Source organism: Suillus subalutaceus, assembly GCF_016647625.1.
Source record: "Suillus subalutaceus strain FC151 chromosome Unknown DFJ58scaffold_457, whole genome shotgun sequence".
NCBI classification, from domain to species: Eukaryota; Fungi; Basidiomycota; class Agaricomycetes; order Boletales; family Suillaceae; genus Suillus; species Suillus subalutaceus.
Genome location: NW_024540706.1, coordinates 2,167 through 19,588, shown reverse-complemented (window position 1 = coordinate 19,588; position 17,422 = coordinate 2,167). Strand labels below are relative to the sequence as shown.

At 48.6% G+C, this 17,422-nt stretch overlaps 1 protein-coding gene across 1 annotated transcript; it reads right to left on the bottom strand.

The window, feature by feature from the left end:
* Positions 1–15,737: 15,737 nt before the first annotated feature.
* Positions 15,738–16,092, bottom strand: DFJ58DRAFT_828355 (uncharacterized protein; the record flags this gene model as incomplete). The annotated part of the gene is made up of 3 exons (XM_041392204.1): positions 16,076–16,092; positions 15,885–16,048; positions 15,738–15,832 (listed from the first exon to the last, which is right to left on the bottom strand). Coding segments are annotated over exons 1-3 (266 nt in total), but the record flags the coding sequence as incomplete, so codon positions are not given.
* Positions 16,093–17,422: the final 1,330 nt, after the last annotated feature.

Genomic DNA, 17,422 nt, shown 5'->3' with positions numbered 1-17,422 from the left:
TGAGCCCGAGGAAAGCTCGAGACAAACGGAAAACACAAACATTGATCAAGATACCGGGTGCGGAGGCGAAGCGTCGCCGACTTCTAGCTGAAATGCAGCAACTTATGAAGCCGCGAGGTGAAAAATCAGACCCACAAGTACTTTCTGCTGACCTTGCTCACGCTGGGGACTGCAATGATACCGCCCAACACATAAACGTTGATGATGCCCACCCACTTCACTCCGAGGACGTCGGAATGTTAGAACCTCCAAGTCTGACACCCCGGCAATTGACACGCCAGTCAAACGACGGATTTTGCCAGATAAATCAACCAACTCACTGTATTATTCCTGGACGGCACTTGTGCCAACCCTCGTCAACCATTTACTTCGCTATTTCGGACGAACCCAGGGCAAAACTCTAGAGATCATCCGCCCAGTCATATCTGCATGTGAGACAACATCGTGCTCACCCAAACAGACCACATTGGTTTGTTTATTCTTCGATCGTAAGCCTATCATTATGCAACAAAGACTCGGAGGTGTGCGTTGACATTTGTGTAGGATTTGAATCTATAGATGTACTAAGTTGCGCGTGCTCCAGTCTCCCGCAGGTTCTGGTCCACCATGGTCTATTCCCAACCGCTCCATCACAGCCTCGGATGGCTGTGTCTGTGGATCTACTTTCATTCTATCGCACATTGTTTGAGCGTTCATGTGATGCAATTAATGCTCTCGCATCAGCATTAAAGACTCATTATTCTCGACGGGGATTTCAGATGACAGACGCACAAGTAAGTTTCAATTGTGTATTTAAATTACTACTAACATGCTTTGGAAGGGCGGACTTATCCAGGACCCGTTTCGCAGAGGTCTCGGCTATGCTGTCCAGTGGTTTGACATACTGCAAGTCCAAGTCGAACAACAACTCGAGACCCTTCTCCAACAAAGCCGGGACCGCATCATGACCTTGCAAGCAACATCTGACGTCCCTGAAATTCATTCTCCTACCCTACATCCAGGTCGATGCGCGCCCCTTCTGGTTCAAAGATGCCCTGCTTGTTTCGGGGGCATACTTTATGGTAGATCCCCAGACGATGGAGGCGATATTCATGTTGCAACGGATGGGAATTTCCATCACCGCCACCGACGCGCAGCTGGCGATTGTCCACCCTTCTATGACCCTACATACTTTATCCCAAAAACCTTCGTTGATGGTATCGGCCGCCGGATAGACGCCCTACATAAGCATCCTCCAAGAACTTATGCTTCCCTCATCCCTGACGAGGCTGTGGACCAATGTGAAACTTCTTATGAGGCTGCTGACGGCAAGAAGCAGAAGACCGCGATGGATAACTTCGATGACACAGGTATTATGGCATTAATTTGTCGCCATGATATCCCGTTGTTTTTCGCTAACATCGATTCTCCTGGAGAACAACAGAAATACTCTGTAGCCCTCCTCCAACACTTGTTTTCATTACTCCCGCACCAGGCAACAGTTGTTGCTTTATATGACGTTGGATGTGTTCTGGCGCGATCCCTCGCAAAAGTATGCTATCACTAACGTTTAGATTGCTCGCTCACACCTCTCCAGTATGATATCCTTCCTGAAAGTATCACCACACGACTTCGTTTTGCGACGACTGCAATGCATGCCTACGGCCATGAGTGGGCATGTCAGCTCATTTATAACCCACGAATGTGCGTTGGGCTTGGCCTGTCCGACGGGGAAGGGACCGAGCGTCTTTGGTCGCGCTTTGTTCGCCTGATTGGTATTGAGAGGACCTCTTCCGTGCGTCCCGCCTCAATTTCATTATAACCCTATTCACGCGAAACCTTCTTTAGCGTCAACGTCGCCTCTGGCTGATTGATCGGCAAGCCGCAGCCATAGGGTCCGAAATGCGCGCTGATCTCGGTGATTGGATCAAACGTCGCCTTAGACGTGGCATCAAAGAACAAGGGTCTGCAGCACAAGATGTACTAGACCGATGCGAAATCCCTATCGACGAGTTACGGTCTCAGTGGTCCCACCAACGGCATTCACAGTTATCCATACGTGCTCGTGAGTTCATTTTATTATAGTGCATTAGTATTGATAAACGGTCCTCCAAGACGCTCCATCTCGCCTCAAGAAAGAGCTGGACACCGTGTTGGCCCTCCAGGCAGATCTCGATGCATCGGACAGAGCACTACAGACTACCAGAGTAATGCTAGAAAAAGAATCGGCCTCTGACGATACATTCGAAGCTCTGCTGAGCCTGGAGAGGGGACATAGTCGGCTAATGGACAAAGTTGAGGCTCTTTACTCATCTCTAAACGTTCATGATCGGTTCCCTGAACTTCAAGGGGTCAATCTTGATTTTGTTCGTACCCTTTTAATGGCGCGGGACCTCAAAATTAATGTTCGCAAACGTGCCGTTGCAAGCTTCTTCGAGTGGGACAAACTTGACCGCGCGTTGGAGGCGCCCAACAAGCTCTAGGTGAGTTCGAACCCCATTGTTAATTACAGTGGTATACTTTGTTAATTACCTACAGGCACTAAGCTCCATCAGCATACGCGCAAAGCTATAGCAAAGCGCCAACCTGCCCTCATGACCGCTATTCGAAAATTCAACTCCTACTGTGAACGGTTAGCTTCCCTTTACGAACCGAGTTGGGGGATTCCCCTGCCTTCCCCTCTTCCAACGAAACTTACGGAACTACGCAACGACCCTAAATTAATGGAAGATGTATGGATTACACCATCGGTAGGAGAAGTTCCCCGATGGTTGGAGGACTCACGCATCAGGGACGGTATACGTGCACTCCTCAAACGGGATCGATGTGAAGAAGAACATATCCGCCTCAGCATTGAGGCTGATAATCTTTGTCGTTTCTTTGGTGATGAGCTGGCAGCGCTCGAACTCGCTCTTCGGTTGCCAGAAAGGGAGTGGATTCTATTCTTCTAGCAACTTTTTGCTGATGTGTAATCTAACTTAGATGAACCGTTTGCTGTCCCATTACAGCAACGGCATGCTAATTTTGTCCGACTTCAATCTCGATGGTCCAATTCCTTAGCTTCTCCGGCATGCTTCGCTAGCCTAGTCAACAATGCACTGGAGGTAGCTACCACCCTCTCGGGAACCTCGCGCAGCACGACACTTCTTGCCATCAATGCTGGCATACCTGCAGCCAGATCTCGAGGGTGGGGATGAATTTTCCATTGCTGATCCTGACCATCCTCCTCCCATTGATTCTGAACAAACAGCGCTTGCTGACGTTCTGGAGGGTCAGATAGGCACGGTAGAGTGGGATGATGATGATGATGATGACTCAACTGATCATGTGCGCGAAGCTACTGCCGTCATTCATTGGGAACTTCCTGAGGTGGGTTGACATTTACTGTCAGGAATACGGCACTGATGTATCATACTAGAATCTTCTTGCGGATGATTTTAATGTTCCATTGCGTGAGCGCGGCATTCTCATATCAGGCAAAATTGTCTCCCGAGTACAACCTAGCTCGGATGGAATCCCGTATCAGATATTTGACCCTAGGGACATCGGTTTCCTTAGTTCTCCTACAGCACGCCTGAATGATGTATGCATCAACAGTTGTGCCATACTTCTCTGGCACTCTCAACTCAGGACATCGGGTGCACAATGCGCCATCCTCTCAACCCACGATCTTCCCCGTATTCGTTACAATGCGCCAGACAATGTCATTTGGCGCAATACATCATGGGTTCGTTATTGGGAAAAGGATATATGGGTACTTCCTATTCATCGTCCGTCGGGCATTGGGCACTGGGTGCTATGTGTCATCCGGCTGTCCACAAAAGAACTTCATCTTTTTGATAGCCTAGGTGACAGGCAGCCTTGGCAAAAGGACGTCGAAGTGGGTTCAATTTAAATCATGCGTTTGCGTTTGACTGATCGGATCTTAATGAAAGGATATAATGAGATTAATTGTTCGGTTCCTTGCTATTGCGCGCCAACACGAATATCGTGTTAATATTGACCTTGAAGGCTGGGTTGCTCGACCTTTGAACGTGGTTTCATCGTTCATCCTCCATTTTCACAACTTTGCCGACCACTCGTGTTGTTTTAGGTCCAACGTCTTCAGACAATGATTTCGACTGTGGTGTATGGGTTTTTGGCGACAATTTTTGCTATTGTACGCGGCAAACATATTACAGGAGTACGAGAGCAGGACATGGACGATCTACGATACTATCTGCGGACTATGGTTCTTGCATTACCAGTTTACAGGCATGATTCGAAGTAGAGTAGTACAATAACAGGTATTATGGACTAAGACAATATGGATTCTGCCCAGTAACTAGCAAATCAACCTCCCTCTGGTAAGTTAAGATCCTCCGCGCGACACCATGGCGGTAGCACTCAGCCATAAGCTTGTGTCTTCCACATACCTGTAGGTTGTTAGCGATACGAGCATTCAGGTCATCCCAGCCTGCAAGCAACCTCTTCTGTGCGTCTCGAAGCTCCTCCAAAACTTCAGACGCCCCTCCTGCATCATACACAGCTTGACGATGAGCGCGAGATTCCCTATCCACACGCAAATTATGTCCGTGCATCACGTCAAAGAGATTCTGTGTAAAACGCTGTTCTTCGGGTGAGTCGGGTGGAGGCAGAGAATTGTAAGGCGGGGCTTTATCCCACTGGGAGAGATCCGAAACATCGATCAAGTCAGAACCATGGAGCGATTGGTGAAAGAGAAATGATTTGGGAAGAGGAGGATTGGCAAACTGTGAGATTGAAGACGGTAGAGGGTTGTGCAGGGCCCTAGGAGTTGTATGAGGTCCGCGTCGACCATGACGTTTGGCGTAGGCACGAGCATTCTGAGCCTGTCGAATGATCTTGCCTCTGCCAAACATATCAACAACGTTGCAATAACAAGTCACTGAATGATACCTACCGTTTTGATTGTAAATATGATTCCGTATGTTGACGAGCAGCTGCTAGTTTTTCTTCCGATGTGAGGTACTTAGCTCGGCGGCCCATGGTGAGGTTAGTGATTGGACAAATAGTCAAAGTCAACCAAAGTTGATATGAACATCTCGCTGCTGTACCACCTAGTTACCTGTTGAAATGTGATATGGCCATCCACAATGAAGTTCTTGTCAAAATCTTTGTATGAGCATGATGGGGCGTGTTGCTAGCGTCGACGAGGCTAGTCCAGACAGCGTGATAAGTGGTCAATGCCTCTACATATGTCTTTCAAGTTCAGCACTATTGGTATCTTCAATCTCATTGGCTCACAATTGCCTCATGTTTATGAAGGATCTTAGCACGGTTCAAACGTTCAATCTTCTTTTATACCTCCATGTCTTAAACGACACCGCTCACAATGTACGTATCAAAATCCAAACAAGTGAGCAATGGCAAAAAGAAGATTCTAGCACTACATAACCCCAAGCGTGACATCTCTCAGCCCCACTTTACTTCAAAGGGACGCCAGAAGCTCATCCACCCTCTGCCTCGGCTTCATCTTCCCCACGAGCAGTCCCCATCAGAACTCTGCGAACCTTGCCCAATGCAGGTTATCTGCGGAATGAGCTCCTGGACGCTACCTACCAGTGACAGGTCTCGTCCTGGATTGAAACTCGACCATCCAGGAGGGTGGGGGGAGTGGGACCTCAACGAACATCTTGAGTTTCTTGCCGGTGACAACATTGCGTGAGCCACTACAGGAGCGCGTGCACCAGATAGCGGCCCCACGAGCAGGCCGGCACCATGCAAGAGATGATGCAGGGATTTCGTCCACAAGACAATGGCCCAGGAGCTGGACATTGTGCAGAAGGTGGCTCAGGAGATGACCCAGGAGATGTCTCAGGAGAGCTGTGGTTGACTTTGAGGCGAGGAAGACCCAGCCGATCACATCGACCATTCGCATACCAGCGCCACCCATGGGGTGTGGTCGGAATGAGGTGCAGGTGCTTCCTCGATGATGACACGGCTGCGGAGGCCACAAGATTTGCGAGGGCACCTTGTTTGGTGATGGTCTTGATGGTGAGCAGGTTGTTCTTGAGGGCATCCGCAAAGACTCGATGCTCACGAAGCGAGAGGTCGTGGTACGCAACTATCGCAGATAAGATCATGCATGGCCTTCGATGATTAATCACAGATGCAGCATGCATGAGGCTGTTGCGGGAGTAATTAAGTGAGGGCGCTGGGCGCTCGCCGCTGGCCAAATTTTTCACGCGGTCTGACCAAAAAGGAAAATTGCTCGTCTGATTGCGTTGGTGGGATGACGGCTATTTGTAGTAAGTTTCGTTCAACCACCGCACTCTCACCTACATCTTACCATTGTTTCCGCATCAGTTGGCAGTACGTGGGTGGCTGTGAGTCTGTGACTCCATTAGTACGTTTCAAACTCAAGTACTAGTTTTATTTTTCAATCTGATTGAGTCTCGTTAACACCATTAGTGATTTGTACGGAACCCATCCTTGGAGCCTCGCCGCAAGAGGCACGATATTGTGAGTGTAGCTCTCTGACCCTCCACAGAGCCTTTGTAAAATCAATTCGTATCTCATATGTAGCCTCTCTATCAATGCTCATCTATCTCTTTTTAGTCTTAATGAACCGATGGTCCTTCCACCAAGCAACGCTGTGGTTATGCGTCTTAAGTATGAGCCCTTGGGTACGTTTTCTTTCGCCTCCAGTATTCCCCTCAATTTTATTTAGCATCTTGTACAATTCGCCCAAAAAACAGATCTCCTCAACGTTACCCCTCGTTGAACGTCCCTCTGTTCTGGTAAGCAACATTCTTTCGTGTTACTACTTGGAATGATGCCTATGCGCATGCTGCCCTCAATTTTAGTATTTTACGCGATCCGCTCAACAGACAGACCACCCTCGACGTTACCCTCGTTGAACATACCCCCGATCTGGTAAGCGACACCCTCTTGTGTCAGTATGATGTCTATACTTACGATGCGCTGGAGATCAGGTTTCAAACTTCTCACTCCGATATATTCTCGCCATCGCCTGTTGTATATAGGTACGCATGCCCACGTACCAAATATTGCTCTGTCATTGACATCTTAACTGCAGACATGACGCAACAAAAGCCAGAAATGCCTTCTGGTGTCGACCAACAGCCATCTCCTGGTCCAAGCTACATGGGCTCATCCCCTGCATCCTTCGACTATGTTGAGGAACAGTTTGGCGGAGGTCGTCGATATGAAGCACCGCCTGCCGAGTTGACTCCCTCACGGCTGAGGACCAGACTCAAGGCCACAGTGCGGGACGTCGGTATTGTCAAGGACGCCTCTGCCCGACGCCAGGCCTATCAAATACCTCTAACGACGTTCAGCTTTCCGTTGGTCCATTCCACCACGTGGTGCAGGACGGTGCTTCAACTTCAACAAGCGATACGTCATCGCTTACGCTGAACGTGGCTTACAGTCGGCACAACTCACCCTTTCCTCCACTACAAGGTCCTGCACAACTGCAGGATTTGTTTTACGGCCCTATGGACCAGCAGTCTCCTTGGATGCAGCAAAACCCATCTGGTGATTTCGGAATGATGCAGCCTGATACTTTCACGGCTGGATTACTCGGAGATCAAGCTCTAGGCATGGCTGGAGCGGGCGACAAGTCGCTGTGGCCTGCACCGTCTGTGACCAACGTGCAAGACGGTAAAACTACCAATGCGCAGAACACAACCCACCTTGCACCTCTGCCTTCACACACGCCTTTTCATTTTCCCGCCAGTTCATCTGGTCAGCCTCTCATGTCTCGCGGATGTTCGCTGGATCCAGCAGGCCAACCGTCTTCGGGATTGATGCAGAACTCACCATTCACCCTGCATCCTGCACCATATGTACCGCCTCAAGATCATGCCCATCCTATTCCAGCCACAAACATCATCCCGCCAACACCACTCAAGGATGGTGGCGGTAAGACTCCTGGTGCCTCTGCTTCCACTGATAATGCACTCCTTGCCTCGACAAGAGATCCTAGTCCAAAGTTGGACCTAGGTCACTATTCTCCGGCCACCACCTACCGCGTTCGGTTCCCTGAAGAGAGTGAGCCGAGAATGCACCAGGAGGATCAAGCGGTAACTGGCCGCAGGTCAGCAGATATGAACGCAGCACTCGACACTGGGTTTGTGGGCATTGAGCGTCACTTTCTTGAGCTTGCAGCGTCCACCGCCCTCCCCATGACTCAACTAATCAATTTATACCTGAAGTCTCGAGGACGCAGTGTGAACGGCACTAATTACTGGAATCTGTACGCCAATTACTTCAAGGACCACTTGCAGGAGGAGCTCGGCCGCTGTGAAAAAGAGAAATCAGAAGGCAGTGGGACACCTAGTAAGTTCATATGAAACTACGGCATGATGCTGCATGCTTATATTCTTCATAGGTGCAACATTGCGAAGAAAATGCTACGAGAAATTCAAGGACAACCTTTCCCGACACCTATCAAGACATCCTATCGAAGCATGAGGAAGTAGCTCTCCTGAGCTCGTCTCCCCAAACTATTGCCCAGCGCGGACAAGCATTCCAAAAACACTATCGGAGTGTGACGAGCATCGTGCGTAATCTCTGCCGAAGTGACAACATTGTCTAACATATGTTATAGCTCGAGTCCGGCTCCGCTAGATTTGGATTTGAAGCAGCCGTTGTATTATGTGGTAAAGTGGTTAATGAAGACGGTTCGCTTGGTCATTCTTACAACACACCTGGTGCTGGTGGGGTAAGCTCATTTTCACCTTCAACGTCAACATGTACTCAGTAACTCGTAGTTCTGGGAAATGCGATGCCGTGCCAGCGATGACATGATCATCGGTCATTTAAAGGCCCACGTGTAGTAAGTACATTTATGTTCATGCTACATGATGCTTACATAGCCCTAACCAGTAACACCACATCGCTATCTGCAGTTGATGATGCCTTTCCAGAAACCGGGGACGATAGCCATCAAAAACAGACACCGACCGTTACCCACGACATAGACCAGGCTTCTGATGTTGTGGAGGGAGGACGGGAGGATAACTTGAAATTCGTGAAGCAGGAAATCACCAGGCAAGCTGGTATGTGCGACCATTGCCACTCATCTTCATTTAGACTGATATATCCTGCATCGCACCAGCCAAATTTGGCTGCAAAATACACGGCGGAAAGATTTTCCCTTGGAAGCTCATGCCAGCCGCACTCGTGGAAGCCAATCTCAGCATCCAAGGATATCCTGCACACAAGTGCCTATTTCCCGGTGAAGCTCACAGTAAACATGCATTAAACAAAGGCATTGGGGCGCTGATGTATAAGGAGATCGCTGCGCTTGTCGATTCGTTGAAGGCAGGCACTATGCGCATCATCAAATTTCCCGACGACGATCGAGGTACGTATCATATTATGGGTAACAATGTCATACTTACACGATATATAGCGGCTGCAATAGCTTCAGAGAAGCCCATAATCGAGGGCGAGGCACCTCCTTCTGAATGGCCCCATCATGGCGCGCGACGGTTGTTCCTTGACGGCCATACTGATCACAATGGTCTTCGTCGCCTCAAGCCCAGCACAGCAACTACGAAGGTCAAGAAGGGTGTTAAAGCACCCAAGCACCCTATACCACCCTCCGAAGATGAACCCTCTGATGATGAATCATTGGAGGGTGTAAGTGTCAATGATGCAGTTGGAACTTCTGCGCTCGAGCCCCTACCTCAAGTGAACGTGCGAAAGCCTAACTACAAAATGCGAGTCGAAGTTGTACCTCCACCCTCACGCCCTTTCAAGGTTGTTCGACTTCCTTTACCACTGCCGCGTCCTTCCAAAGCCGTTCCCATGCCATCTGGAACTCCGAGTGAGGTTATCGAAGTTACGTCTACCGAAGAGAATCCTGTGGGAGAGCCCGACTCTGAGTATGAAGAAGCAGGACGTGGAAAGAAGAGGAAGCTCAAGTCCGCGAATACATCGCGTGCGTCAAAGAAGATTGCCCCGTCGATTGAAAAGACTAACGCTTCAAAAGTGGGGAAGAAAGTTGGGCGAGGTAAGAATAATGTGCAATCCAAGGCACCTCCGCCTCCCTTGCCAACCTCAACTACTTTCCCTGCGAAAGGCGGTCCACTATCCCCATTAACAGTGGGATCGTCGACCGATGGACCTCCATCACCAGAACATAGTGAGTACCATGTGCATCCGCCTTACTGTTTGCTGAAAGCTTGATAGTTAATGCTGGTAAAGCAATGCGCCTTCGAGACGGACCTTCTGATGAGTCTAAAAAGGGTACATTTCATTCTTAACTTCATTGATTCAAGTGATTTAATTTACATGCTCTAGAACATGTTAAACCACGCCCAGTCACCAAGGGCTCTCGGGTGGTGATGAATCGTGGCCTGCGTATGGTGTACGGGAACTCGGACTCTGAGTCTGACGTCGACAACAGCGTGAAGGCTAATTCTGCAACCACAACGGGCGTCATCCCCGAAGCCACTGGTTCAGCTAACATCCAGTCTGATCCTTTGGAGGAGAAGTCTGCACAGACGAAGGATGAAGTAGTAGGAGATAAGGAAGAACTACCCCCAACCGCCCCATTGAATGCAGCGGCCCCCAATATTCCCGACCAGCAGCCTCTTCGTGACTCCAACCACCCTCGTCCCCTCACTCCTCACAAGACTCAGGACGAGCGTCCACATGATAACCTCCCCCATGATGCCCCTCGTGACAGCCCACTGCGCAACGCTCTCCATGACCCTCCACGCGACCTTGTCCGTGACCCTCGAGATGATCATGACCCTCCACGCGCTCCACGCGACCTTGTCCGTGACCCTCGAGATGATCACGACCCTCCACGCGACCTTGTCCGTGACCCTCGAGATGATCATGAGCCTCTCCGTGACCCTCGAGATGGTCGTGAGCCTCCCCGTCACCCTCGAGATGGTCGTGAACCTCATGAAGATGCTCGAAGTGCTGTTCGCGACCCTACACGCAACCATCATGAGGCCGTACGTGACCCTCGTGATGGCCTTCGCAATCCTTGGGATGTTGATCCTCGTTATCCTTACACCCGAGGGTACTCCCATGAACCTGCGCGTGGCCTCGACCGTGGCACTCTTCACCCCCGTGACGCATTCTACCATCGCAATCCCCGCTATGGTCCACCTCAAGATCCTTATGGATCTGGCGATATTCGTATGGAAAGTGACTTGAATACTCGAGACAGCTCACCTGTGTCCAATTTTCATGGTAACTATGGTCCTAGTGAGCGCGAACGTGCCTACCCGACCCGGTACGGTCCTGGGGGTGACTTAGGCTATACTCATGAAGGTGGATACAGGTCCCGGCACAATGACCTCGATGAGCGTGGGCAATCACTATCTCCCTATCATAGTCGTCGAGTTGGTGGAGGGAGTTACCGCGAGGAAGGATACCCTCAAGGCCCCGGTAGGAGATTTCAGGATTCGAGATGGGATGAAGGTGCTCATTTGGACTATGATGCTATACCACGAGCATTCCGTCGCGATCTGCCCAATCCCCCAAGGCCTCCTCCCGCTACTTAATGTCCTCCTTGCTCCTCAAGCGTTTTGTGATGTTTGTCGTTGATTTTCTCTTTTCACCTCATGTGCCGCTCATGCCTACATTCGCTGCTCAAGTGTTTTTGGACGTTTTTAGTTGATCTGCTCTTTTCGCATCATGTGTCGCTCGTGCCTGCATTCGTCGTCTGTTTAGTCTCATTGGCCCTGTCTCGTACCCGCGTGTTATACCCTACCCCACCTACATTGATATCTTTGTAACTCGTTTTTGTCAATATCAGTATAGCGGCTCCTCCAAGCCTGCTGTTGCCTCCGAGATCATTAATATGCTTGCCCGGATCTGATGTTTCCGTTAATCAGAACATCACAACAAGTAGATTAAAACATGAAGAAAGTACGAGATAATTGAAATAACATATGACTTGAATAAAAATAACATAGTAGGCACCAAAGGATCAAATAACATAAGGAATGTCAGAGACTGTCAGAGACCCTCGACGAAAGCTAGAGGCCTCCCGAACCTCCCGAACTTCACACATGACCCTCCATTGCAATGTAAGACAGCCCTCCAACCAGTATGGAGGTCTTCATTGCGAGGTCCTGGAGGATACTCTGAAACCTCTGGCGGAATAGAGTGGGAGACCCTCTGGAGAGGGTGGTCTCACAGACTGCTTTCCCATCACATAGAAAGCGGGTCTAACAGACCGCGGGAACACGAGCATAGTGCTGCCAAGGGTGGTGTTCGAAAACCGCTCATATTCTCATCATATTTCCAGTCCTGATACTTGGACAAGAGGTATGTCGGTGCTATTGCCGGAGTAGCCAACTTGCTAAGAATAGTGTCATAGATTGAACTGATCTGGGTGAGTGACAGAGTCCCATATCCGAGTTAGAAGAAAAACAGGCGAATACAATGAATTCGCAACAGAGGCAACGCTCGTCTCTCATGACTGTCATGTATTTGCTTGTTCGTACCTCATATTATGCTATAGCGTGGTTGTGCTAAATCCAAAATGTTCTAGACACGCTATATTGGAATACCATATTCTGTGTATGTTTTTGACGTCAAAATGTTGGTATTGCACTAATGGCCCATCTCTCATTATCAGTATCAACGTTCTGGGTATGTCTCATATGCACTGTGTTTGATTCTTCTGACCGGCGGCACACAGCAAATATGCCATCAGTGCCCCTGACAGATGCAGTGAGTATTCCGCAATCATCTCATTCCTATCCAATGAATACACTCATATCTAGGAGTGAGTGAGATTCTGACCATTAAACTTGGCTCAACATAATGATTCAATAGGTGTGAGTCGCAACGTTTGGTCCTACTACGAGGGTGATCACTAATCGGGTGTTTCAGGCAATATTATGAGCTATGCAAGGAATGTGACAAATGTGGTCGTAACTGTCATGCTGGGTGGTGAGCTGCAATACCTCAGTGACATTGACTCGACTGAAACACGATGCAAGTCATCATGATTGCTCGGTTGCATGCCATGTATCAGAGATCTAGGAGGATGCTTATCTTCCTTGTTGTCATCTGTCTGGCTGTTAACATCGCCTGCGGAGTACTCACGGCAATAGCACTCAAGGGTATGGTAGTGGGTAAGCTTTACTTGTTGACTTGAAAAACGCCGCTCATTGGACAACCACCAGGGGAGCTGATACTCTCTGGAACGTATATGTGCGGCTTTGAATACGAGGGGGATGTCCAGCTTCTGATTTCAATGATTTGGACGCTCCACACTGTTTGGGAGGTCTTTGCACTGTGCCTTTCAGTCTGGATTGCTACGAAACATTTCCGTGACCTGCGACGACTCGGCTCATCGACAGGATCGACCATAGGTGACTGTTTCAGAGTGCTGATGAAATCCCACGTGCTTTATTTTGCGAGGTGAGCTTGTAATGTAAATGTGTTCGTCTTTGTCTGCTCAAGTTCCACATGTGCTAGCTTTTTTTGCGTCTCCTGCCTCGAGTTAGTTGATAATCTCTCTCCAACATTATTGGTGCGCCGACCTATCGCTGACATCTGCTTGTAACCACTGCTCATCATTTCTGTAGAATCCATATTCTATGGGAGTTGAGACACCCCAAGGCGCTATTGATATTTTATTGGGCGTGCAGTTGTTTGTGCTGGGACCCCGCCTCATCCTTAGCGTTCGAGAATATCATGCAAAAATCGTGGTGAACTCCGATGCAGAAACTAGCATGAATTCGATTGTCTTCCAGGAGCATGTACAAATATCAACTAGCAGTACTGTGTAGGAAAATGCTCGCCGTGTTCTGCAGGGAGGAGATATTCGGTCGAGGATCCGTCATAGTATTTATTTTAGTAATGATGTTTCAAAGTATATTTAAGACGAGGCTTATGTAGACAAACCCGTTTCTTGTTGTGTCACTCCTGGAAGTCAGTGACCCGCGCGTCCACACTTTTACCAAGTGGCAAGCTGAAATTATCTGCAACGTCTAGCAACCAACCCAGTCCTTGATGGTAAGACAACTACTTCTACGTGTTTGCGGAGTTACGCTGTTTGAGCACACAGATGATGAAAAAGAATCGCGCGGACTCGTGGTTCGCATATCGCAAATGAGCGTGGCAAAGAGATGAGGTGTGCAGAACAGAGTAGAGAATTAGAGGATCGGAGCTAACCATTAATGACATCGACCACGATTTTCTCAAATTGTGTAAATACATAAGTTGATCGGACCCGCGCCATCGTAATGTTTTGCCCAAGCAACTGCAAATTGTGTGTTGGGTTTGCGTCCCTGCAATGATCTGTTAAAGCCCATACTGTTAAGCAAGACCGTCAGATTAAAGTACTGATTGAGATACATACATATGTTCACCATCTGGACCGAACGAATGGAAAGCGAGGCGGCTGGAAAGTAGAAGTAGCGCGTATGAGTTCAGACAGCTGGTATAGATAGCCCAAGCATAGTCGGACTCTACCCTTCAAAATCGCAGACTGTCCAGGGACAGCGTCCTTGCCATTCAAGGGTATTTCGCGTGACCAAGGTATTGGAACCCTTTTGACTATCCAGCTTCACAAGTAAGAAGAAGCAGTAAGGAGAAAAAACTGAAATCTGTTCTATCGATACGAAAGTTGTTGTAAGCTTGAAAGCTCACTTAATTGAACAGGGACATACAAAATCACGTAACTGGCGCGTCCCGCGTTATTTGATTCGGTGTCTTTTGCTTTCGGTTCGGTTTTATTGTCTATCTTGAGCCATCGAGGTATATTCATACCTGAGGCCTGAGTTGTACATAGCGTAGATGGCCAAATACACGTCGTTGTAACCAGTAGCTCGAGCCCTTTCCGCTGAATGACTAAGGGTCGTAGATAAGAGTAAAACGTGCCAGACGTGTGCCCACTCCATATCATCCATCAGCAGGGAAGCAGTAATGAGTCGTGCATGGAAGATGAAAGTCGGCTGTCGATGTCCTCAGTAGGGATTATGGTGATCGGGGTCGTATCAGCTCATCGGATATCCAGGTCCATTCTCGTTGCGGGTGTTGCTGGCGCGATATCGCTGAACGATGTCTGTTCAAGCAAGATTCAACCATATCGAGCATGAGGTTTAAGATAGAGACTTACGAGGTGAGTATATGACTCTGTCTTGTCACGAATGAATGCGCGCTGTAAGGAGATAGAAGTGCTGAGTGGGGAGTAAAGAAGAGAACTGGGGCGAATTCAAGTCGGAAGGCGTCAAGCGCACCTAGAAAAGGGCGCAGACCATGATATTCTGACATCCCTACTTTAATCAGATCGCACTGGCTTTATCGTGTAAAGCAAAAGAGGACGCAAGAGGGAGTTGTGAAACCCCAGATGGCTGATAATGTGTCATATCGGCAAGACCGCCTGTCCACCATCATCTTCAATCTGTGCCGCAGGAAAGGAGTGCCGAATCATGTGTGAAGGGTAGAAGTAGGGTGTCGACATCCTGGAGGCCACTAGTGAACTGATTGGGGGCCGATCATCTGATTGAACCAAGCCATTGCTGACTACCGTGACTGTCAGATAGTCATGTCGTCGTCCGCAATCGTCTGTGCTGAAGCATGATTTAACGATATGGAGTATGATGGTTTTCAAAAAACTTACGGCTCGAGTACTTCCATCCATCACGGATGCGCATGGCAAGGATATGCGATGTGCTGAGCGGGAACTAAAGAGCACTTGACAAAGTATCACTAAGGTACCCGTTGTCTGAAGACAAAAAAACTGTGCAATCATCCATCTGGGCCAAACATGTGGAACGCGATACGAAAGTTCTGTGAAGCAGGAAAGTGAAAGCAGCGTGTCTAAGCTCAGACGGCTAATAGCCCCAAGGATTTCACAGTCATCGAATCCATTCGAGAACTATCATCTATCAGAGCATAACGAAGAAAGGAGGAGAAGGAGACACAACCACTTTGACATTCTGAACTTGACGTGGGCGAATGTGGAAATCATGATTGTGAAAATGAATAAAGTGCGAGGGAAATAGCGGATGGGGTACGAGGAACTGGAAAGAAGGAATAGCATTGAATTGATGGCAGTGATTCGTGAAACAGGCGAGTGAAAGCCATAAGACAACTTGAATGAGTCCGCTTCCTGGTCAACCGGTCATCACTGTATTACCTATCTGGGTTGTTCGTATGAATGCAGTGCGAGGTGCTGGGTCGCGAAGAGTAAGAGTATATCGTAGAGGAAAGTTCATGGAAAATGCTGGTAGTACCTTGTGTTGATGAGGTCACCTAGATACGACTAGTCTTGTGACAGCGACGAACGCAAAATGTGGCGGTTGAAGACGACACTAATGGGCCCTTTGTCCCAAGTAGACTCATTTGCACAGGAAGTAATTACGTGCAAACGGGCAGAGAGGGTGTGAGTGTGATGGCGATGGCGATGGTAGATGATCAGAGGGCGCGGGCAGGGTTGCTGTTGACATTGCATACATAAGACACTCTAAATAGGGACCCAGGTGCGGATAACGACTGTCTTCCTTCTCTTTTGGTCTGACTAGTACATGGTAGACTGGTGACCAGCCCCTCTATGAACAAACCCTCGATAGAGGGACTGGTAAATCTGGGTTTGAATTTGGATAGTGCGCGCTTTGGAGTAATCACATGACTGAAAAGCCTTTTCGGGAGTTAGATAAGTCTTTGCTAAGTTCTCGATTACATACCGAACGTGTCAACATTGCTCGTCGACTCCGGCAGCGATCAGCTCTGTTCCACTGGCCGCTGCAGGGCAGCGTCACGTTGCACTCGGACAGCCCTATTTATGATTTGAATTCAAACTTCGGCTTCTTCTGAGATAGTACTGGTCCTAAGCGCCTGTTCTTAAGGGAAAATGTCTCAAGGATGGTCCTGGGATGACGGGGACCTCTCGATGCGATGATTACGATATGGAGACATTTCAGAGGTGAAATCGTCACACTGATAGCGTCCGGACGAAATAGATTAGGAATATGAGACACAAGGTCTTTCCGCAGCCTGTACCGGCTGTAATTATGCTGTCACCGCCATTCAATGTTGCAAGAATGGCTTCTAGCTGGAATACTTGTGGAACAATGGTTGTAGCCGTGAGGATGTACACGAGCAGGCAAGCGCGTAACACATCCGTCTTATCCTTGTCAGGGTTTCGATATAGTCGGTAGGGAGCGTTCTTGCCATATTAGCGAACAAGCAAATGAATCTAGTCTTTCCATCGAGGCTTCCCGCACAGCTTGGATGATAGAGTTCACGCCATTGGAGTTGTAGAGTAGATACATACATTAATGACGCGACCGCGTTTGCATCGCATCAATATGAATCAAACATTAACAACATTTCAAATATTCACGTCGAAAATTTCAGTTTCTTATCGGCTACAGGTCATGTGATTACTCCAAGCGCGCACTATCCAAATTCAAACCCAGATTTACCAGTCCCTCTATTGAGGGTTTGTCTCATAGAGGGCTGGTCA